Genomic DNA, 22508 nt, shown 5'->3' with positions numbered 1-22508 from the left:
TGGGGCAGGCGGGGCTGTGGGGAGACGCAGCCCACCCACCCCACGCCCCGTGTCCCCGCCATGCCCACGGGGGCGGCCGGTTCCGGTGCTGCAGCATCACCGGACCGGAGCGGCGGGCGCGGGGGCTGCGGGGAGGGGGGTACCGGGAGCCTCACGGAGACCCAGCGTGGGCCCCCCCCACCCCCCGCGCGGCGGGACTTCCGCGTGGGGCCGCAGGGACACGGCCCCGCCGGCGGCTGCTAATTAATGATTAATCAGCGCTCCCCGGGGCCCGGCGCCAGGGCGGGGGGGGCTGCGGGGCCCGGCGCCGCCGCTGCGGGGGAGGGAAGGGGGGGCACGGAGGGGTCCGGGAACGGGAGTGTGTGTGCCAAGGCATGACCCACGCCCACTCGTGGGGGACGGGGGTGGGGGGCTGGCGGGGACCACGGTGAGGGGGTGCCCTGTGCGAACTGGTCACGGGGCGCGTGGAAATGGGGGGGGCGTGTGCAAGGGGCTTGTGTGTGAGGGGGACTGTGAGGGTGTGAGGGGATGTGTAAGGGTGGTGTGTGTGTGCAAGGGGGGGCTGTGAGTGTGTAAGGGGGAGTGTGTGCAAGGGGGTGTGTGTTGGGACTGTGTGTAAGGTGTGTGTGTGTGTACAGGTGTGTGTGTGTGTACAGGTGTGTGTGTGTGTACAGGTGTGTGTGCAAGGTGCGTTTGTGTGATGTGTGTGTGCAAGGGGGGGCCGTGCACGCGTCCCTGAGCGCACACCAGGTGTGCCCAGGTGTGTGTGCCCGGGGAATCCGTGCGTGTTTGCGGGCACACACACACACAGAGGGGTGCACGTGTGAGTGTGCAACGGGACTGCACGCGTGTGCAAGGGGGGTGTGTATGGAAAGGATGTAAATGTGCAAGGGGTTGTGGACGTGCAAGGGTGTGTGTGTGTGTGCAAGGAGGGGGGGGGTGTGCAAGGGGGGGGTGTGTGCAAGGGGGGATGCAAAACACGCGTGTGCGTGTGTGTGTGTGTGCAAGGCGGTGTGTGCTTGTGCAAAGAGGTGTGTGTGTGCCTGCCAGGGGCGTGCGGGGGGATACGTGTGCGTGTGTACACGCGTGTGCGTGTTGCACAAGGGCGGGCGCCGTGTGCGTGTGCAAGGGGGGGTGCGGGGATGCGCGCGGGGCGGGTGTGCAAGGGGGGGGCACGGGGGGGCACTGGGGTGGGCGTGCAAGCGACACACTCAGAGAGGGGCGTTGTGCGGACACGGGGGGGCCCGGGGAGTGCGGACACGGGGGGCCCGGCCGCGCGTGTCCCCGCTGTCCCCGCCATGTCGCCGCGGCGCGGCGTGTCCGTGTGTGCGTGTCCGTGTGCGTGTGCGCAGCCCCCGGGGGTGCGGGTCCGCCCGCGCCTCCCCCGCCGCTCCGGGCCGTACCGGGCCGTACCGGGCCGTACCGGGCCGTTCCCGCCGCCGCCGCTGCGCCTTTAAGGCCGCTGGCCGGGAGCGCCCGGGAGCGGATCCGGGCGGGGGGGGGGCGGGCACCGGCCGGGGCGGGCCGGGGCTGCGCGACCGGGACCGGGGCCGCCACCGCCACCGGGGGCCCGGCCTGGGCGCGGGATGGGGCGGCGGGGACGCGGCGCGGCCGCCGTGTAGGAGCGGGCGGCGGCGGGGCCGTGGCGGGGCGCGGGGCCCCGCGGGCGGCGGCTCCGGAGGCGGAGGTGAGCGGGGCCGACCGGGAGCACCGGGAGCGGCGGCGGGCGGGGGGGAGGTGGATCGGGGCGGCGGCGGGGACCGCGATCGGGACCGGGACTAGGATTGGGAGTGGGACTGGGATTAGGGCGGGGGGGCGACACCGGGCTGGTCCCCGGGGCGGCGGGAGCGGTGCGGCGGCGGGGGGGCTGTGCGGTGCTCGGCGGGGGGGTCCCGGTGCGGCCGGAGCTGTCGGTGCGGCGGGAGCGGCCGGTGCGGCGGCGGGAGGGCGCTGGCGGGTCCTGGTGAACGGGCCGGGCTCGGCGGGGCTCCCGTGCCCGGAGCGGGGAGGGAGGGAGGGAGGGACGGAGAGAGGCGGCCGCCGCCACCGGGGCCGGCCCTTCTCGGTGTCCGTTCCCCACCGCCTCTCGCCCGCTCCTACCGCGGCCGGCTGGGACCGGGCTGCCACGTCCCGGCTGGTTCCCGGTGCCCCGGGGCGGCCGTGCCCGGTGCAGCCCGTTGGCCGCCGTTCAAGACAAACAGGGCCGGGACGCCCGGGTCGGTCCCAGCTTTGTCGCAGGTCGCTGCGCCGGGGAGGGCGGGCTCGGGGCGGCCTCGGCAGGGCCACGCACCGGGCACCGGGACACCGGGAACCCAGCACTGGCATACGGGTGGGCACCAAGCACCGGGCACCCGGCACCGGGGTTCCGACACCGGGAACCCCGCACCGGCCGTTCCCACAGGGGCCATGGAGGTGGTGGGAGAGCTGGGACTTGGGGTCTGCATCCCCCAGGGTGGAGCGGGACACCGGGACACTCTGCCCCTCGTGTGGCCTCGCACCCCCGTGAGCACCGGGGTCCCTCTCGGGGTGTCAGGGTGGGGGTCCGAGCGCTGAACCCCCCCCCGGTGCCCGCAGCATGTCGTGGTTCAGCGGCATCCTGGTGCCCAAGGTGGACGAGCGGAAGACGGCATGGGGGGAGCGCAACGGCAAGAAGGGCCCCCGGCCCCGCGCCGGCCTCTGCGGGCCCCGCTACATGAGCTGCCTGCAGGACCCTGAGATGGAGAGGGGCGCGGGACCCCCCCGGGGGCTGCGCTGCACTTGGCAGGAGGACCACTATGGCAAGAAGGGGCCTGCGGGCGACCTGGGACTCAAATCGGTGGACGGGGCCCTGGAGGACGGCGAGGCCAAGGGCCCGAAGGGGGTCGGGGGACACGGGGGGCGGCCGTCGGCCGGCGAGTGCTGGCGGCGGCTGCTCCAGGTTTTCCGCTCCAAACGCTTCCAGTCGGCCAAACTGGAGCGGCTCTACCAGCGCTACTTCTTCCAGATGAACCAGAGCAGCCTGACGGTGCTGATGGGGGTGCTGGTGCTGGTCTGCGGGGTGATGCTGCTCTTCCTCTGCCTGCCCGGCGCCCCGCACGTGCCGGCGGCCGCCGCGCTGGCCGGGGCCACGGCCCTGTTCCTGCTCCTCATGGTGCTGTGCAGCCGCAGCGCCTTCCCCCAGGACTACATGTGGGTGGTGAGCTACGTGGTGCTGGGGCTGCTGGCCGGGGTGCAGGCGCTGGGGACGGTGGCCGTGTCCCCCCGGAGCGCGGCCGAGGGCGTTTGGTGGAGCGTCTTCTTCATCTACATCACGTACACGCTGCTGCCCGTGCGGATGCGGGCGGCCGTGCTGGCCGGGGTCCTGCTCTCCGCCCTGCACCTCGCCATCGCCTGGCACCGCAACGCCGCCGACCCCTTCCTCTGGAAGCAGGTAGGGAAAGGGGGACACGCACACGGCGGGGCGGGGGGCTGAGCCCAGGGGGTCCTGCCCGCCTGTGGGGATAACCCCCAAGCGGGACCCGGCGGCTCCCCGCTTCCCTTTCCGCCAAATTGGGGTGGTTTTGCACTTGGTGGCGGAAAATTCTGGATGTGGGAGGGGCCCCTTGGCTGCCCGGGGGTGGAGGGGTCCCGGGGGAGGTCCCGTGCCAGGGGCCTGTGGTGAGACCAAGGGTCTCTCTGCTGCCGCAGCCCCCATGGGGCAGGAGGGGCCCCTCATCCTGGCACAGACCCACCATTGTGGGCTGCACCGCGGGAGGGGGGCACCCACAAAGCCCCTGTTGTGGGGCTGGCGGAAATCCCCGAGGAGGGGACGCAGGGCCAGGGGAGGGGGGGGAGGGCTGTCACCCAGGGCACTGGGACGCTGGCAGTGTCCCCTGTCCTGCCCCTCTGGCGTGCTGGGTGCTCCCAGTGGGGTGCTGCGGGCACAGAGGGGTCCCCCATCCCCAGGGCTGGGTGTTCCCAGCCCTGGCAGCCCCTTGCTCTGCTCCCCCTCCCTGCACGGGGCCACTCGTCACCGTCACCCTCGCCCTGCCTGGCCGGGGCTGGGGCCACGTGTCATCCCTGCGGGGCACAGGGCGAGGAATTCGATGACAGGGGGGATCCGAGGCCAGCGGGGCTTTGGGGGTCACGGGAGGGGCAGCCCCTCGGGGGTGGGGCTCACCCCCGCAGGGTGGGAGCGATGGGGCTTCCAGGGGGATGTGAGGGGGCTGGGGGGGGTGAGGCCCCCCCTCCCAGTGTGTTGGAGAGCTATAAATAGCCCTGGCTCCGGTCCCGGGGGACTGGGACAGGGGGGAAACCGCAGCTCCCACTGCAGCCATCTCTGCTTCCCGACTTCCTCTGCTTCCAGAGGGTGTCCTCGTGACCCACCCTGCTCCAGGTCCCCGTGTCCCCCTTGCCCTGGGTTCCTGTATCCTTATATCCCCCCTTCTCTGGTTTCCCACATCCCCATGGCCCCCTGGTCCCCCTGTCCCCTGTGTCCCCGGGTCCCTGCATCCCCACATCCCCCTGCCTTGGGTCCCCAGGTCCCTCCCTGCCCCACATCCCCCCATACCAGAGGCAGGGTTTTGGGGCGCACACCGGGGTGGCAGAGCCGGCTGGGGGGGGTCACGCTGAGCCAACCTCCCCCTCCCAGCTCAGCGCCAACGCCCTGATCTTCCTCTGCACCAACGTGGTGGGGGTCTGCACCCACTACCCCGCCGAGGTGTCGCAGCGCCAGGCCTTCCAGGAGACCCGCGGCTACATCCAGGCACGGCTGCACCTCCAGCGGGAGAACCGGCAGCAGGTGGGCTGGGGGGGGTCCCAGGGGTCCCCGTGCCGGGCTGGGGGGGGTCCCCAGAGGTCTTGGCCCCCCACTAATGACGCTGCTGTGGGTGCAGGAGCGGCTGCTGCTCTCGGTGCTGCCGCAGCACGTGGCCATGGAGATGAAGGAGGACATCAACACCAAGAAGGAGGACATGATGTTCCACAAGATCTACATCCAGAAGCACGACAACGTCAGGTACCGGGGGGGACGGGGGTGCGGGTGAGGTTTTGGGGGTGTCAGCAGGGGAGGGGGTCCGGGGCAGCGCGTGGACCCTCCCCAGCCCACGCCCTTGCTCCCTGCAGCATCCTCTTCGCGGACATCGAGGGCTTCACCAGCCTGGCCTCGCAGTGCACGGCCCAGGAGCTCGTCATGACGCTCAACGAGCTCTTCGCCCGCTTCGACAAGCTGGCGGCGGTGAGTGGAGGGGCCGGGGGGAGTCTGGGGGGGGTCCCAGAGCCCCCCTGACCCGCCTGTGCCCCCCAGGAGAACCACTGCCTGCGCATCAAGATCCTGGGGGACTGCTACTACTGCGTGTCGGGGCTGCCGGAGGCGCGGGGGGACCACGCTCACTGCTGCGTCGAGATGGGCGTCGACATGATCGAAGCCATCTCGTGAGTGGGGCAGGGCTGGGGGGCTGTGCCCGTCCCCCGGTGCCCATCCCCGGTGTTGGCAGGTCCCACGTGCCACCATGACTTGTGGGGACGGTGCCTTGTCCCCAGTGGTGGCGCGTCCCTGGTGCCACCACAAAGCTGGGAGTCTGTGCCCATCCCTCTTGCTGGCGTGTCCCTGGTGCCACCACAATGCTGGGGGGCTGTGCCCGTTCCTGGTGCTGGTGCTGGCGCTTCCCCAGTGCTCACCGGTCTGGGTCATGGTGCCCGGGGGTGTCATGGTGTGACTGGGGGTGCCCGTGAGGCCCTGGGGTGCCTTGGAATGCCTGAGGGTGCCAAGGGGTGCTGGGAGGAGCCTTGGGGTGCCCAGGGGTGCCTGGCAGCACCAGGTGGTGCCCGGGGGGTGCCACGGTGTCCAGGAATCCCATGAGGTCAGGGAGTGCCTCAGGGTGCCCGGGGGTGCCCCGGGGGTGCCCGGGGGTGACGCGGTGCCGGTGCCATCCGCAGGCTGGTGCGTGAGGTGACGGGGGTGAACGTGAACATGCGCGTGGGCATCCACAGCGGGCGGGTGCACTGCGGGGTCCTGGGGCTGCGCAAGTGGCAGTTCGACGTCTGGTCCAACGACGTCACCCTCGCCAACCACATGGAAGCAGGAGGCAAAGCCGGGTGAGCCGGGCTGGGGAGGGGCTGGGCTGAGGGGGGGACGGGGCAGGGGGTGTGGAGCGGGGTGAGGGCTCACGTCCTCCCCCCCCCCGTCCCCGTCCCCAGGCGCATCCACATCACCTGGGCCACGCTGCAGTACCTGAACGGCGACTACGAGGTGGAGCCGGGGCACGGGGGCGAGCGCAACGCCTACCTCAAGGAGCACAACATCGAGACCTTCCTCATCGTGGGCTGCAGCCAGAAGCGCGTGAGTGGGGGGGGGACAGTTGGGGGGGGGTCCCAGGAGGGTGGGAGAGCCGGGGTGTCCCCCCCTGCTCCTCACAGCCGCGCGTCCCCCCTGCAGAAGGAGGAGAAGGCCATCCTGGCCAAGCTGCAGCGCGCTCGTGCCAACTCCACCGAGGGGCTGGTGCCACGCTGGGTGCCCGAGCGCTCCTTCTCCCGCACCAAGGACTCCAAGGCCTTCCGGCAGATGGTGAGTGGCCTCGGGGAGGGGGGTATTGGGCATGGGGGGGGCCCCACCACGGCGGTATCGGCTGCTTGCTGCCCTTCCGGGGCTGCCCGTGGCTTCCCCAGCCCTGCCCGAGGATCTTGTGGCTTCCTCCTGCTGCCTTGGGTGGCCCCCCCGTCCTCATCAGCCCATGGGAACCCCCCCAGTGTCTCCCCCATCCTCAACAGACCTCAGGGATCCCCCCGTCCTCCCCAGCCTTGGGGACCCTCAAGGATCCCCCGTCCTCACTGGTGTCAGACATCCCCCCCCAGACCCCTCTCTCCTCCCTCTGCAGACCCTTGGGGACACCTCCACCATCCTGGTGACCCCTGGGACTCTGTCCCCCATCCTGGGTGACCCTGGGGGATGTCTCATGCCCCTGTCATCCGTGGGGGCCCCCCCCATCCGTGCCAGTGTCCCTGACACCCCCATCTCCTTGTGTCTCCCAGGGCATCGATGACTCCAGCAAGGACAAGTGAGTGTCCCCATGCCGGGGCGCTGGGGGGGTCACGGCTGGGCCCTTCCCTGGGGCAGAGACAGGGGTCTTGGGGGACCCTGACCCCCCCGTGTCCCCAGCCGAGGTGCCCAGGAGGCCCTGAACCCCGAGGACGAGGTGGACGAGTTCCTGAGCCGGGCCATCGACGCCCGGAGCATCGACCAGCTCCGCAAGGACCACGTCAAGAAGTTCCTGCTCACCTTCCAGACACCTGAGCTGGAGAAGAAGGTGGGAGGCCCTCTGGCCCCTCTGCCCCAGCCCTGAGGGCCCCTCTGTCCCCTGGCCCCATCAGCACCTTTGTACTTCTCATCTCACCTTAATTTCCCGGGATCCTCTGTGTGCTGGTCCATGGATCCTCCACCTTCTCAATCTCATCCCATCCCATCCCCTGAATCCCTCAGGTATCCCCAATCCTCCTCCATCCCATTCCCCCAGGGTCCCCCCTGTCCCCTTCTATCCTATCCCGTGGGATCTCCCTGTCCCACCTCCCCCTCTCCCCTCAGTACTCCAAGAAGATCGACGACCGTTTCGGTGGCTACGTGGCCTGTACCCTCCTGGTCTTCTGCTTCATCTGCTGCCTCCAGATCCTGGTGTTCCCCCAGTGAGTTCTGCAGCCCCCCCAAAACCCCGGCCCTGGCCCCCCGAGCCCGTCACTCACCCCCCACCTCTCCCCAGCTCCCCGCTGATGCTCGGTGTCTACGTCAGCATCTTCATCGTGCTCGCCGCCATCCTCTTCGTCTGCGCCGTCTACTCCTGCATCACCGTGAGTGCCGGGCCGAGGGCTGGGGGGGGGCTTTGGGGGGCTCAGCTGGGAGTGACGGGGTCTTTCCTGTGTGTGTCCCCCCCCCAGCTCTTCCCCACCGCCCTGCAGAGGCTCTCCCGGAGCATCGTCCAGTCCCGCGCCCGCAGCACCAGCATCGCCGTCTTCACCATCCTCCTCGTCTTCATCGCTGCCTTTGTCAACATGGTGGGGACATGGGGGGCCCTGGGGGCCTGTGGGGGGCTGTAGGGGGCTGTGAGGGGCTGTGAGGGGCTGTGGGGCACCATCTCACCCCTCTGCCCCCCCCCAGTTCTCCTGCAGCCGCGTGGCCCTGCGGGAATGTGCCGCCCGGGAGCTCAACGTGACCCCCGAGGCCGTGGGGCCCTGCCAGCTCCGGGCCCTCAACTTCTCCCTGGGGACCCCCCCTGGCTCCTGCCACGGTGACGGGCTGGCCTGTGACTTCCCCGAGGTGAGGGGCTGCGGGCACCCCCGGGCACAGGGTCCCTGGGGGTTCTGGGTGCTGGCAGAGGGTCTCTGTAGTCCCTGGGGCCCCAGGAATGCTGGCAGGGGTCCCTGAGGGTGCTGGGTGCCAGCACAGGGTCCCTGCAGACACAGGGTGCTGGCACAGGTCCCTCGGGTCCAAGGTCCTCTGCGGGTGCTGGCACTGAGCCCTTGAGGGTGTCCCCAAGGGTGCAAGGTCCCCATGGGCGTGGGGTGCCATCTGGGGTTCCTGGGGTGCCATCCAGCATTCCCAGGGTGCTGCAGGGGTTCCTGGGGTGCTGGCTGGGGTTCCTGGGGTGCTGACTGGGGTTTCCAGGGTGCTGCCAGGGTTCTTAGGGTGCTGCAGGGGTCCCAGAGGTGCCATCCAGTGTTCCCGGTGTGCCCTTGGGGTGCCCGGGGTGCTGCAGAGGTTCCCAGGAGCGCTGCAGGGATTCCTGGGCTGCCATCAGGGGTTCCTGGGGCGGGCTGCAGGGGTTCTGGGGGTACCAGGGTCCCAGTGCATCCCCCCCATGTGTCCCCCCCAGTACTTCAGCTACAGCGTGGTGCTGAGCCTGCTCGCCTGCTCCGTCTTCCTGCACATCAGCAGCATCGGGAAGCTGCTGCTCATGGTGGCCATCGAGGCCACCTTCCTGCTGCTGGTGGAGGGGCCTCACGCCGCCCTCTTCGACAACGCCGACCTGCTGGTCGTGGCCAATGCCCTGTGAGTGCCCCTGTGCCCCCCCCGGGGTCCCCGAGCTCCGAGATGTGTCCCCACCCCGCTCACCCCCAGCTCCTCTCCCCACAGGCCCTCCTTCAACGTGACCCAGGGCGAGTGGTGAGCGGGGAACTGGGACCAGTGGGGAACTGGGGGCAGGGGGTGAGGGTGGGCAGCAGCAGGAGGGTGCCTTGTGGGGGTCTGTGCTGCGAGGGTGGGTGCAGCTTTGGGGTCTCTGGCGTGGGTGCAGCTTTGGGGTTGAGTGTGTTTTAGGGGTCCCTGGGTGGGTGCAGCAGTGGGGCTCCTGGGTTGGGTGCATCCTTGGGGTGGGATGAATCTTTGGGGCTCCCTTGGGTGAGTGGGTGGGCCTTTGGGGTCTGGGTGGATCTCTGGGGTCCCTGGAGTGGGAGGGTGAATCGTAGGGGTTGGGTGCAGATTTGGGGTCCCTCGGGTGGGCGGGTGCAGGTTTGGGGTCCCTGGGGTGGGCGGGTGCAGGTTTGGGGTTGGGTGCAGGTTTGGGGTCCCTGGGGTGGGCAGGTGCAGGTTTGGGGTTGGGTGCAGGTTTGGGGTTGGGTGCAGGCTTGGGGTCCCTGGGGTGGGCGGGGGCCATCCCTCAGCCCCTCTCAGGGCTCCGGGGGTCCCGCAGCCCCGCGGAGGGGAAGGTGGCCCTGCGGTTCGTCACCCCCGCCGTCCTGGCCGTGTTCGCCCTGGCCCTTTACCTGCACGCGCAGCAGGTCGAGTCCACCGCCCGCCTCGACTTCCTCTGGAAGCTCCAGGTAGGACCAGGGGCCGGGAACCACCCCCATGACCGGGACCAACCCTTTTCCCTTCACCCCAGGACCAGAACCGACCCCTCCCCATGCCCCAACCCCGGGGTGGCCCTGTGGCCCCCCTGGCAGCCCCCCCACGGGTCTGTTCCCCGCAGGCAACGGGCGAGAAGGAGGAGATGGAGGAGCTCCAGGCCTACAACCGGCGGCTGCTCCACAACATCCTGCCCAAGGACGTGGCCGCGCATTTCCTGGCGCGGGAGCGGCGCAACGACGAGCTCTACTACCAGTCCTGCGAGTGCGTGGCCGTGATGTTCGCCTCCATCAGCAACTTCTCCGAGTTCTACGTGGAGCTGGAGGCCAACAACGAGGGCGTGGAGTGCCTGAGGCTGCTCAACGAGATCATCGCCGACTTCGACGAGGTGCTGGGGGGAGCGAGGGGCGACGAGGGCAGGGGGGTGTGGGAGGTGTGGAGGTGAAGTGCATGGGGTGCTGGAGAGGCTGTGGAGCAACGTTCTTGGAGCCATGGGAAGAGATGCAGGGGGTGCTGGAGAAGCTGTGGAGCAGCATGGATGAGGATGAGGTACAGGGAGTATGACCACGGGGTGCTGGAGGGGCTGTGGAGCAACATTTTTGGAGCCTTGGGAAGGGGTGCAGGAGGTGCTGGAGAGGCCGTGGAGCAGCACGGATGGGGTGCAGGATGACGGGTGCAGGGAAATGGGGTGCATGGGGCCTTGGAGAAGCCACGGAGCAGCATCCACGGAGCCTTGGGAAGGGGTGCAGGAGGTGCTGGAGAGGCTGTGGAACAGCATGGATGAGGATGAGGTACAGGGAGTACAATCACAGGGTGCTGGAGAGGCTGTGGAGCAGCATGGATGGGGTGCAGGATGATGGGTGAAGGGAAATAGGGTGCACGGGGCCTTGGAGAAGCCACGGAGCAGCATCCACGGAGCCACGGGAGGGGGTGCAGGACCCGGGGCACCCACAGCCCTACCGAGGGGCTGCGGGGGGGTGGGGGGTGACCCCACCACGTGTGTGTGTGTCCCCCACCAGATCATCAGCGAGCAGAAGTACCGGCAGCTGGAGAAGATCAAGACCATCGGCAGCACCTACATGGCGGCGTCGGGGCTCAACGCCTCCACCTACGACCGCGAGGGCCGGAGCCACATCGCGGCCCTCGCCGACTACGCCATGCACCTCATGGAGCAGATGAAGTACATCAACGAGCACTCCTTCAACAACTTCCAGATGAAGATCGGTGGGTCCCTGCAGGCCCCCGTGAGCCCCCCATGGCTCCCGCAGCCCCTCACACCCCCCTCGGCCACGGGTCATGGCTTTGTGCCTGGTGGCTCTTCCCCTGTTCGCCCTTTTCCCTCCCCCTTTTCCCTTTGCCCATCCCTTTTCCCTTCTCGTCCCCCCTTTTCCCCTTTTCCCACCCCTTTATCCCTTTTCCCACCCCTTTATCCCTTTTCCCACCCCTTTATCCCTTTTCCCACCCCTTTATCCCTTTTCCCATCCCCTCATCCCTTTTCCCTTCTCATCCCACCCCTTTTCCCCTTTTCCCACCCCTTTATCCCTTTTCCCATCCCCTCATCCCTTTTCCCACCCCCTTTTCCTGTCCCGTCCCCACTTTTCCCCTTTTCCCGCTCCCTCATCCCTTTTCCCACCCTCTTTTCTCCTCTCACCCCACCTTTCCCCCTTTTCCCACCCCTTTCCCCCTTTTCCCACCCCCTTTTCCCACCTCCTTTCCCCCCTCGCCCCTTCCTTCCCCTTCTCACCCCTCCTTTCCCTTTTTCCCTCCCACTCTCCCCATCCCCGTGGGTGTGTGGGGGTTGTTCCCTGACCCTCCCCCGTGTGCCCCCCAGGCCTGAACATGGGCCCGGTGGTCGCGGGGGTCATCGGGGCCCGCAAGCCCCAGTACGACATTTGGGGCAACACCGTCAACGTCTCGAGCCGCATGGACAGCACGGGGGTCCCCGACCGCATCCAGGTCAGCTGGGGGGGTGGGAGGGGGACAGGACCACCCCCCAGGGACCCCCACGCCCCCCCTCACCCCCGTGTCCCCCCCCCCAGGTGACAACGGACCTGTACCAGGTGCTGGCGGCCAAGGGCTACGTGCTGGAGTGCCGGGGGCTGGTCAAGGTCAAGGGCAAGGGGGAAATGACCACCTACTTCCTCAACGCTGGCCCTGGGGGCAGTTAGGGGGGGTCCCCGTGGTGCCCCCTCACCCCCCCCGGGGGGCTCCCCCAGCCTCTGCTGGGGCCAGGCGAGGGAAAAAAAGAGAAAAATCCCCAAATCCACGTATTTAAAAAAAAAAAAGAAAAAAAAGGGAGAAACGGACACAAGGGAGGTGGTTGGAGGGGGGGGCGGTGAGACCCCTCTGTGCTTCCCCCCCACCCCAAGGTGGTGTTTTGGGGGGGGTGTTTCCCAGGCCTGCACCGGGGTGTTTTATTTTGGTGGGGGGGGGGTCAGGGCAGGGTGAACCCACCCCCCCCCTTCCTTTGCTGAAACCCCTCCATGTGCCAAAGAGGGGAGATGGGGCCCCCCCAAGGGAAGGTTTTTGGGGGGTTTGAGGGTGGGGGTGTCCCCAGCCCCCTCCATGTGCCAAATTGAAGTGCCGCCTGCGGGGGGGGTTGGGAGGGTCGCAGGCCCAGCACCTCCGCAGCCCCCCACCCCCCCGGGGGTCCCAGCTCCCTCTGGGGGGGGCTGCAGCGGGGAGGAGGAGGGGGGGGCAGCCCCCTTCCTCCTTTTAAATGCAAAAAAAACTAATGAAGTGACTTTTTTTTTTTCTTTTAATTTTAATTTTTTTTTCCGGTTTGTTTTGTTGTTTTTTTTTTTTTTTGAAGCGGTTTTGGGGGCGGGGGGGGGGGCTCAGCCCGGGGGGAAGGGTGTGTGGGGGGCAGCGTCGCCCCCCTCATCCCAGCGCAGACCTGAGGTACTTTGTCCTTCGTGTGTACAGATAAATTATATATAAAACACTTTGGATACGAGCTGTGGCCTGGTCTGTGGGGTCAAGGGGGGGGACACACGGGGGTCCCGGTGAGGGGGGGTCCGGGTAAAGGGGGGCTGAGAGGCTGGGGGGGGGCACAGGCGGTAAAATCGGAGTTGGGGGGGGGTCCCCATGTCCTGGGGTGGGGGTCATATCAGGGATCTGAGAGGGGGGTCCCCATGTCCTGGGGTGGGGGACATATCAGGGATCTGAGGGGGGGGTCCCCATGTCCTGGGGTGGGGGTCATATCAGGGATCTGAGAGGGGGGTCCCCATGTCCTGGGGTGGGGGACATATCAGGGATCTGAGGGGGGGGTCCCCATGTCCTGGGGTGGGGGACATATCAGGGATCTGAGAGGGGGGTCCCGGTGTCCCGGAGGTGGGAACACGGGGGTCCCAGTGCTGGGGGGTCCTGCTAAGGAAGGGGTCCCGTAGTCCCGGAGGGGTGGCACACAAGGGTGCCGGTAAGGGGGCGGTGAGAAGCTGTTGTGGGGGCACAGACACCGCCCTGAGGTTGGGGGGGGGCTGCGAGACCCCCCTAAAACCGGAGACCCCCCCTAACACCGGAGCCCCCTCAGGCTTCCGGTGTGGGCGTGGCCTGTCCGTCCACGGCCGTATCCCCACAGGAGAGTGGGCGTGTCCGCCATCAAGCCCCGCCCCCTCCCCGGAACACGCGCGTTCCCCAACGGCCGCTCCCGCTCCGCCCCTCCGGCGCTGTGACGTCACCGCGTTGCGTGCGCACGCCGCCGCGTCCCCCGCGCGGGCGCAGAGCCGCCATGGAGGCCTCGGCGGGCGGCGGCGGCGGCGGCGGCGGCGCCGGGCCCGGGCGCCGCTGGTACTTCAGCCGCGAGCAGCTGGAGCGCAGCCCCTCCCGCCGCGCCGGGCTCGACCCGGACAAGGAGCTCTCGTACCGCCAGCAGGCGGCCAACCTGCTGCAGGACATGGGGCAGCGCCTCAACGTGTATCCATCCGGGCCCGCGCTCTAGGCCGCGCTAGGCCGCGGGGTGTGGGGGGGAGCGGGGCGGGGCGGGGAGGGCGCAGAGGAGGGGGAGACGGGAGGGTCGGGAGAGACAGGGGAGGGTGTGAGGGGAACCGGGAGCGGGGAGAGCCCGGCCCGGCGTTGAGGTTGAGCAGAGCCCGGCCCGGCATTGAGCAGAGCCCGACCCGGGAACGGGGAGTCGGTGCTGGCGTATTGGGAAAGCCCGGCTCGGCTCGGTAGCGGGAGGAGCCGAGCCCCGTTTTTTGGATCGAGGAAGTCCTGTTTCGGGAGCGGGCAGAGCCGCTCTGGCTTGTTGGGAAGGCTCGGGAGCGCCCGACCGGCCCGGAAGCGCCCAGCTCGTTTTGGGATCGAGGAGATCCCGTTTTGGGAGTGAGAAGAGCTATACCGAGGTGCGGGGAAGGGAAGACGTGAGAGGCCGGGAGAACCGAGCTTGTGTGGGGGTCGAGGAGATACCGAAATGGGTTTTGGGAGCAGGGAGAGCTATGCTGGGCTGTCGGGAAGACCCAGCCTGGGAGCGAGGAGAGCCGAGCCTGTTTTGGGATCTGGGAAAGCCCGTTTTAGTCTCGAGAGGAGCTGTGCTGGGATGCAGGGAAGACCCAGCCCAGGAATGCGGAGAGCTTGTCCCATCCCGGTGGGATCAATTCCAAGGGCTCCCCTGAGGAGAAACCCCCTGCCCAGGGGGTCTCTGTCATGGCTGTGCCTTTCCTTAACCCCCTTCTCAAGCTCCCAGCTCACCATCAACACAGCTATCGTGTACATGCACCGCTTCTACATGGTGCAGTCCTTCACCCAGTTCCACAGGAACGTAAGTGCTGGGATCTGGAGGGAAAGGGGGGCACTGGGAATTCCCCTGCTCTGCTCTGGGGAGGTGGGAACTGGCCCGGGGGGAGGGATTTTGGGAAGGGGGAGGGATGAGAAGAGAGACCCTTTTCTCCCTCCTGGTGGTGGCTGGACTTGCCCAGGCTTCACTTCCTGGAAGAATGTGGAGAATCCACCTGATTTATTTGATTTATTGTCGAGTTTGGCGACTTTTTGAAGTGACTTCTGTGTCTCTGCCCTCAGTCCGTGGTGCCGGCGGCACTTTTCCTCGCAGCCAAGGTGGAGGAGCAGCCCCGGAAGCTGGAGCACGTCATCAAGGTGGCACATGCTTGTCTGCACCCCCAGGAGCCTCTGCTGGACACCAAGAGCGAGGTGGGTGTGGGGATGGAGCCCTGGGATGCGCTCTGAGGAGTGGGAATTGCCTCTGGAATCGCGCGGCTCCGGTGGCTCCTCGACCCTCCCGGGGGCAGCTTCCCAGTCCAGCAGCTCCTGCTATGGGGAGATTTGGGCTTCCCTGCTCTGGGCAGCCTCTGCTGTGCTCTGCTGCACACCTGGGTCCAGGTGTGGTGGGAGCCAGTGTCCCTGGAGTGCTGCCCAGGAGGGCAGAGGTGCTGGAATGGAGCAGAAGTGGGAGCAGTTTGTCCCCACGCCTGTCACAGGGGGTTAAAAACGCTGCTGGTCCCCCCCCACCTCTCCAGACAGCCCGTTTCACCTGGAGCTGGGCAGCCAGTCCTGCTGGAAGGGGCAGCTTTTTTTCCAGGGAGACTTATGGAAAATGAGAGGGAAAAAAAAAAGGCAGGAATAGCTGCTGATTCCTGCTAATTCCTTTCCTGCTCCTGTGCCACCCCAGGAGTGTGGGGGACCAGCACCCAGGGCCACCCCAGAGCTCTGCTCCCTCTTTCACACAATCCCAGGATGGTTTGGGTTGGAAGGACCTTAAACCCCATCCTGTCCCACCCTCCTGCCATGGGCAGGGACACTTTGCACCAGCCCAGCTTGCTCTGAGCTCCATCCAGCCTGGCCTTGAGCACTTCCAGGGGGTCTGTGCCAGTGGCCCCGTGCAGGGAGATTCCCATTTTTCCCCTGGAGAGAAGGGTGTTAGGAATGTGCAGGCTTGATCCGAGTGCCTCTCCGTGAGTAACCTGCCTGTCCTCTCAACCCCAGGCTTACCTGCAACAAGCCCAAGACCTGGTCATTCTAGAGAGCATAATACTGCAGACCCTGGGTAAGTTGTTCGAAGCGGCCGGGCTGCCACACGAATCCCAGAGCCAGGAGAATTCCACAGGCTGGAGAGCCTGACCCCTGCTGTCTTCTCCCCAGAGCCCAGGCAACAAACCCCCTTTTTCACCCCCACTCTTGTTTTAACATCAGTTTTTCCAGGTGTAACTCGTGCCAGGCTCAATGCTCAATGCTCAGAGAGATTTTAAGTGTGGCTTGTCTCTTTTTTTTTCTTTTTTCTTTTGTTTTTTTTTTTTTTTTTTTTTTTGCTTTTTTCCCCCTAAAGAACCAGGATTTGTGCTGCTTGGACACTGGTCACTGTCATGGGTTGTGCTTTCTGGCTCAGTCATAGAATCATGGAATGGTTTGGGTTTAAAGGGACCTTAAAACCCACCTAGTTCCAACCCCTAAAGCTCTAATTCTGTTGCAGGAAGCAGTTTGTGCTGAGAGATGTCTAAAACACCCAATTAAAAAGTGAATATTTGCATCAAATAATTGAATGGGGAAAAAAAAAAACCAGAAAACAACAAACCAGCAAAAGTTTTTGGAAGTAGAAGTTGGAGCCTCCACGTGGGGCGGTGGTTGGTGGACCTGGTACCCTGTTCCTTTCTCAAATGTGCTGTTAAAAGTTGTTCTTACTAACACATGTTCCATTTCAGAGGCAGTTTGTAGGTAGATTTTTCTCTCCAAAAGAGCAGGAGTTGTTATTCCTGCGTGGATTCAGAGCAGACACCCCGTGTGTCCCCTCCTCAGGATGGGCTGAGGTGTCGTGGGCCACAAACCCACGGCTGAACTGAGCCCAGTTCTGCCACCACTCAGTTCTCCAGTTGCCTTTTCAAACATCCCAGTTCTTCTAGAACATTCTGCAGATCTGCTGCACACATGGACCAACTGGAATTCTTTCTCCCTTTAAAGCATAATTCCCAAACTGAGGAGGAAACTGGAGCGAGGATTAAACTCAGTTGTCCTCAGGCCCCTTCAAAGGGAAACAATCTGCTTCCTCTCAGCTTTTTGGGTGAGAGAAATTCCTTGGAGCAGATGCCATTGTCTTCTCCTTCCTCCCAGCTGCTCCAAGAGGCTTTGTCCTGCTATTTTTAAAATCCTTAATAGTTGTTTTGTTCCCAGTGAGGCCCTTCAGAAGTCCCTGAGCTCTGGGGAGGTCTGGCAGCACCAGAGAGACCTCCAGGGTTTGTGGCTGGAGAACTTGAGGCTTCTGGATGCAGGAAAATGGGCTCTTCTATTCCTGCCCAGCTCCAAGGAGGGCTGGAGGAGGGAAGGGGAGCAGGAAACGTGGCTCCAGGGCTGTGCTGCTGGTCCTGATGGTCGTTTGTCTGTGTCCTTGCAGGGTTTGAGATCACTATCGACCATCCCCACACCCACGTGGTGAAGTGCACCCAGCTCGTGCGAGGTGAGGGGCAGCTGGGATGGGAAGGGCTGGGAAAACAGGGTGGGATGTCCAGCTGGGACTGCTCCAGGGCTTCCCAGAATCCTGGGGTGGGTTGGATTGGAAGGGCAGGGACACCTTCCACAAGACCACGTTGCTCCCACCTGGCCTTGGACGCTCCCAGGGATGGGGCAGCCACAGCTCCTCTGGGCAACCTGTGCCAGGGCCTGCCCACCCTCCCAGGGAGGGATTTCTTCCCAGTATCCCATCTAAAAAAATCTCCCCTTTTCCTGTGGGAAGCCATTCCCCCTTGTCCTGCCACTCCAGGCCTTGTCCAAAGTCCCCCACGATGGTCACCCCAGAGCCTTTTCCAGGCTGAGCAATCCCAATTCTCGCAGCCTTTCCTCACAGGAAAGCTGTTCCATCCCTGTAATCATCCAAAAAGAGGCAGTTTTAAATGATTCTGGCTCTGTTGAACTTCACAAAGCTCTCAGTGAACAGAATTCCCCAAATCCCTGTGGCTGTGGCCTAGAGTGTGTTAATCCATGGGTGGCATGTGGCCCTTGCACCAAAAAATGATAATGTTTATCAGAATATGCAAGTAACACCCTGCTTTTTCCTTTTATCTTACAGCCAGCAAGGACTTGGCACAAACTTCCTATTTCATGGCTACAAACAGGTTATTATTTTTTTTTATTTTATAATTGATTTTATAATTTGTCTGCTGCTGGTGACTCTGGGGGCATCGCTCAGCCTGGGAGCAGCTGGGAATCCCTCAGGAGGAGCCTTAAGAAAGGGTTCCTACCCTTTTTCCTGCCAGCTGCTGGGCAAAACCAGTTGGAAAATGAGGCAGTGGGGTGCTCAGGAGCTTCAGTGCTTGTTTTATAAGAATTTATTTGTGAAAGTTTAAGGAAAACCCCGAGCAAACAAAAAAAGGTGAAATGAATATATACATTTTTCCTTGCTCAGTCCCAGGTGTTGGAGAGTTTTCACTGAACCAGGTGCTGTGGAAATTGTCCATGAATATGGTTTGTACCCAGAAAAAGGCTGATTTAGGGTATAAATGGGGTAAAAGCAGAGTTGGGTGCAGGCCAGGAGGAAACTGTGCTGTGAGTAGAACCTTGGAAAGAAAAGTCAGCCCAAGTTCATCCTCTGGGTTGTTTTGTCCCTAAATTTTCGCTTCCAGGCTGATGCCAGCAACTTGTGTTGGGATTATTTTGCAGTTGAATTTCCTGGATTATCAGCTTCAGGCAAATCATGGAGTGAATGTCACGGACAGAGAAAATGTTGTGTTTTTGTGAAACTAGGGAGGAACAAAAGGTGGTTTGGGAGCCAGCACGGGTGAAGCTGCAGGGCCAGAGCTGCCTCCGAGCCCTGGGAATGTCTGTGGGCACTGGCTTCCCTCCTCTCCACCTGGGAGGTGTTCCCTGCTCACCTGCACTGTTTGTTGAAGGTGTTCTCAGGCTCCAAAGGGCGCCTGTGGATTTCCGGCATCGGGAATGTGATGTTGGTGATATTTGGGTAAACACAGCCCTGAAACCTCTTTTATCCCTTGCAAAGCCAAGGAATTGGGAGTTAAGACTGTAACTGAGGGAAATCCAGGCAGAAAGGACGAAGTGGAGCCTCAGTTTTGCCCCAAAGTGATGCCTGAGGGAGATGCCTTGGGGATGAACTGGATTTATCCGTGTGTTCCACTTGGATTTCCTTCTGGCATCGTTATGGGGCAGAGTTGAGGCTCTTTGTGCACCTTAAGTGCACTCTGCCAAGGCTCTGAATTTCCTGCTTCTTCTGGATAAACCCAGGGTCCATGAAACCTCAGGATTTTTGGCTGTAGATTCCATGTTTCTGCCTCTCCACCTTTCACTGGTGGAAAAATGTTCAATAAGGTGGTGAGGGGATGGTGCCTCGTGGGTGCTCAGGGGCTCCTTTTCCCAAAGGGCCCATTTGTGTGTGGGCAGATCCCACACTCAGACTTTTGCTTCCATGTTTCCTAAAGCTCTGGTGTTCCTGCAGGGAGAGCAGGATCCTTTTAGTCCCTTGGTTCTTGCTTTCCCAGTGCTGCCCACACTTCCCAGCACTGAGTGGGAAATTCATTTATTAGTGAAAACACTTGGTAGGTGACCTGGCTCAGGTGCTCCTGGGTCACTCCAGCATTGAGTGTGTATTCCTGAAAATCCTTTGGGAAAGACCAGAGCCTTCCTAAAGCTAAAAAAAAGGGCCAGTTTGCTCCTTCAGTGCCATCCAGGAGTTGTGCTTGGAAGTTTCTCCTCAGAGCAGAGGTGGGGCCGGCAGGTCCCCACTGACTTTCCTCTTCCCTGGAGATCCCAAATTTCCTGTAGCAGAACAGGGATGAACAAACAAACTGGTGGAGGAAATCCCAAAATTTTCCTGTAGCAGAACAGGGATGAACAAACAAACTGGTGGAGGAGATCCCAAAATGTCCTGGAGCAGAGCAGGGCCGGCCAAGCCCGGCGGTGCAGAAACCCCCCCGGGCGGTGGAGCCGGGCCGGATCCGGCTGTGCCGGGGGGGTCGTTCCGGGGAGGTCCCGAGGGCCACCCCCACATTCCCCCCCGTGTCCCGCGTGGATGCTGCGGCTCAGGCGTGGGAGTTGATGGCTTTCTGTTTTCTCTCCCGGTGACGTCAGCCTGCACCTGACCACCTTCAGCCTGCAGTACACCCCGCCCGTTGTGGCCTGCGTCTGTATCCACCTGGCCTGTAAGTGGTCCAACTGGGAGATCCCAGTCTCCACGGACGGGAAGCACTGGTGGGAATACGTTGATGGCACTGTAACTCTGGAGCTCTTAGATGGTAAGTTTGGGAGCGAGGTTTTCCCCCCTCCAAAAAAAAAAAAAAAAAAAAAAGGAAAAAAAAGGCTCTTAAATTATTTTGGCATCTTTGGTCCTGGGTCTGATGTTCCAACACCACCTCACGGGCTCCAGGATTTCAGGGCTTGCCGAGGTTTCCAGGGCAGCAGCAGCTTCTGTAGCACCACAGAGAGATGAGTTTAAATGTGTCAGTGGTTCCAGTTCTCAGAGTTCCCCTCCCGGAGCAGCTCCATCCCACCAGTAGCTCCATCCATCAGAAGAGGGGGTTGTCCTGAGGGACCAGGGCTGCTCTGACCCTCCCGCTCGGGTTTGTGTCTCCTCTGCAGAACTGACCCATGAATTCCTGCAGATCCTTGAGAAAACTCCCAGTCGGCTTAAACGGATCCGGAACTGGCGGGTAAGAAACTCTGGACATTCTCTGTGATTCCTTTGGGAATGACAGTGCAGGACAGTGTCTGGGAAGGGAGCGTGTGTGTGGAATCTGAATGCTGGGAGTGGTGCTCGAGTTTGTCTGTGCTGAATTAACTCTGGAGAGACTTTGGTTTTCCAGCTGCAGTAGCAGCCTGGCTTCCAGGGCTTGGGAATCTTCCCACAAGGAGGGATGGGGGCAAAATCTGTCTGTACTGACGAGCTCCAGCGACACCCCAGAGTAAACACCCGGTTGGTCTTTCAATTCCAGGCCTCTCAGGCAGCCAGAAAGTCCAAGACCGACGACCACGGCGACGACGAGAACCTGTCGGAGCAGACCATCCTCAACATGATCTCCAGGAACAACAGCTCGGACATGAACATCGCCGGGCTCATGAGCATGTCCACGTCCTCCACGGCCGGCGCGGGGCCGGCGCTGCCGCCCGCGGCCGATTCCCCCGGCGAGCCGAGCGCCGCCGACCCTTCCCAGGCGGATCATTGGCATCCCCCGGCCAAGCTGGACATCCACAGGACTAGCGAGAGCTCCTCGGCCGCCGCCGAGCACCCCCAGCAGGACGGTGCCGCCTACCCAAAGCAGGGCACCAAGAACGCGCCGTCGGCCAAGGTGTCCCTCAAGGAGTACCGGGCCAAACATGCCGAGGAGTTGGCGGCGCAGAAGCGGCAGCTGGAGAACATGGAGGCCAACGTGCGCTCCCAGTACGCCTACGCCGCCCAGAACCTGCTGGTGCAGCAGCAGCGGGAGAGGGAAGGGCAGCAGGACAGCAACCCCTCCCCGATCATCCTGAAAATCCCCATCGCGGGCTCGGACAACCCCGAGCGCCCGCCCGGCGCCGACAAGGGCGACAAAGCCCTCAAGATGAGGATCCAGGCGGCGGGGCCGGGCGGGGAGAGGCCCATCCCCTCCAAGCAGGAGGAGATCAAGATGCGGATCAAGGTGCCGGGCCCCGGAGACAGGCACGGCTCCGCGGACGAGGGCGGGAAGAGCCGGGAGTACAAGGAGAAGCACAAGGGCCACTCGTCCAACCACCACCACCACCACCACAACCACCACTCGCACAAACACTTGCACGCCCAGCTCGGCGCCGGCCCCAGCACCGCGGCCAAGCGCCCGGGGGACTCCAAGCACGGCGCCCAGCCCGGCGCCGCCGCCCCCCACAAGGGCTACGGGCCCCTCGCCCCCACCCGCAAGAGACCCCTGCCCGAGGAGCCCTCGGCCGCGCCCCACGAGCACCAGCCCAAGGCGGCCAAAGCCTCCAAAGGCCCCGCGGTGCCGTTCCCGTACTCCCACCTCCCCGGGGCCTCCCACCTGCCCGGGCACAGCTCGGATTTATCCCAGCCCGGCAAAGCCCAGCGGGGCGCCCACAAATCGGACAAGGGGCCCTCGGGGGCCAACGGGCACAACGCCAGCCAGGCCAGTGACTATCAGGACACGGTGAACATGCTGCACTCGCTGCTGAGCGCGCAGGGCATGCAGCCCACCCAGCCCCCCGCCTTCGAATTCCACTCGTACGAGCTCCTGAACCCCCGGGCTTCCAGCGGCTCCCGAGCTGCCGCCAACACGGACAAGCCCCGACCGCCCCCCCTGCCCTCGGAACCGCCCCCCCCGCTGCCCCCCCTCCCCAAGTAAACCCCCCCCTCCCCTTTTTACTACTGAGTCCAGAGCCCGAGCCCGAACCTGCAGGGCTTGAGAAAGGGCTTTTTGATCTCCACTGCCTCACGAAGAACTTATTTTATTATAATATAACTTTTATTATTGATATTTAGTTGTTAAAAAGCTGTGAAAGGATAAGGAACCCTTTCTCTATTCCTTCCCTTTCCCCCCATAGGCTCCCAGTTAGTGTTGGGCTTTGCCCCCCCCTCTGGGGAACGTGGGGGGTATTTAAAATATGTCACAGAAAATTTAAGATGTTTTACAAATAATTTAAGCATTAACTTATATCTTAGTGGTTTTGGTCCTTTTAATTCCGTGGGGCTGCAGTGGAGCCCGGGGAGGATTTGGGGGGGACTTGGTTGTGGGGGCTCTACTTGAGCTGTTGGAGATTGGATGTGGATTTAGGAGTTTTTGGGGGAAGGGGGGATGTGGGGGGC

At 63.8% G+C, this 22508-nt stretch overlaps 3 protein-coding genes across 5 annotated transcripts; 2 read left to right on the top strand and 1 right to left on the bottom strand.

The window, feature by feature from the left end:
• Nucleotides 1-254: 254 nt before the first annotated feature.
• Nucleotides 255-2325, bottom strand: LOC135404135 (basic proline-rich protein-like). The gene is made up of 2 exons (XM_064638711.1): nucleotides 1404-2325; nucleotides 255-313 (listed from the first exon to the last, which is right to left on the bottom strand). Exons 1-2 carry the CDS (start codon nucleotides 2323-2325, stop codon nucleotides 255-257), a joined length of 981 nt encoding a protein of 326 aa, XP_064494781.1.
• ADCY6 (adenylate cyclase 6) lies at nucleotides 1529-12533 on the top strand. Of its 2 annotated transcripts, XM_064638933.1 has the most exons (22): nucleotides 1529-1687; nucleotides 2575-3409; nucleotides 4610-4759; nucleotides 4854-4975; nucleotides 5083-5194; nucleotides 5264-5391; nucleotides 5896-6054; nucleotides 6157-6298; nucleotides 6395-6523; nucleotides 6988-7013; nucleotides 7115-7262; nucleotides 7538-7635; nucleotides 7710-7797; nucleotides 7885-8001; nucleotides 8105-8263; nucleotides 8820-8995; nucleotides 9080-9109; nucleotides 9636-9765; nucleotides 9915-10178; nucleotides 10810-11014; nucleotides 11622-11746; nucleotides 11830-12533. In XM_064638933.1, the coding sequence occupies exons 2-22, from the start codon at nucleotides 2576-2578 to the stop codon at nucleotides 11956-11958; spliced, it is 3471 nt and encodes a 1156-aa protein (XP_064495003.1). In that variant the 5' UTR covers nucleotides 1529-1687; nucleotide 2575; the 3' UTR covers nucleotides 11959-12533. The 2 variants fall into 2 exon arrangements, with proteins under 2 accessions (XP_064495003.1, XP_064495005.1); XM_064638935.1 differs by lacking the exons at nucleotides 7538-7635; nucleotides 7710-7797.
• Nucleotides 12534-13491: 958 nt separating this feature from the next.
• CCNT1 (cyclin T1) lies at nucleotides 13492-22358 on the top strand. 2 transcript variants are annotated; one of them, XM_064638968.1, is made up of 9 exons: nucleotides 13497-13705; nucleotides 14468-14549; nucleotides 14807-14935; nucleotides 15728-15788; nucleotides 17127-17189; nucleotides 17799-17844; nucleotides 19811-19974; nucleotides 20318-20388; nucleotides 20671-22358. In XM_064638968.1, exons 1-9 carry the CDS (start codon nucleotides 13521-13523, stop codon nucleotides 22045-22047), a joined length of 2178 nt encoding a protein of 725 aa, XP_064495038.1. In that variant the 5' UTR covers nucleotides 13497-13520; the 3' UTR covers nucleotides 22048-22358. The 2 variants fall into 2 exon arrangements, 1 of the variants encoding a protein (XP_064495038.1); XR_010425606.1 differs by lacking the exon at nucleotides 19811-19974 and having other exon boundaries at nucleotides 13492-13705; nucleotides 20671-20808.
• The last annotated feature ends 150 nt before the right edge of the window (nucleotides 22359-22508 follow it).

This window comes from Pseudopipra pipra, chromosome 30 (genome assembly GCF_036250125.1).
Source record: "Pseudopipra pipra isolate bDixPip1 chromosome 30, bDixPip1.hap1, whole genome shotgun sequence".
Taxonomy (NCBI): Eukaryota; Metazoa; Chordata; class Aves; order Passeriformes; family Pipridae; genus Pseudopipra; species Pseudopipra pipra.
Note: the sequence above shows the minus strand (reverse complement) of the source record. Positions and strands in the feature narration are given on the sequence as shown.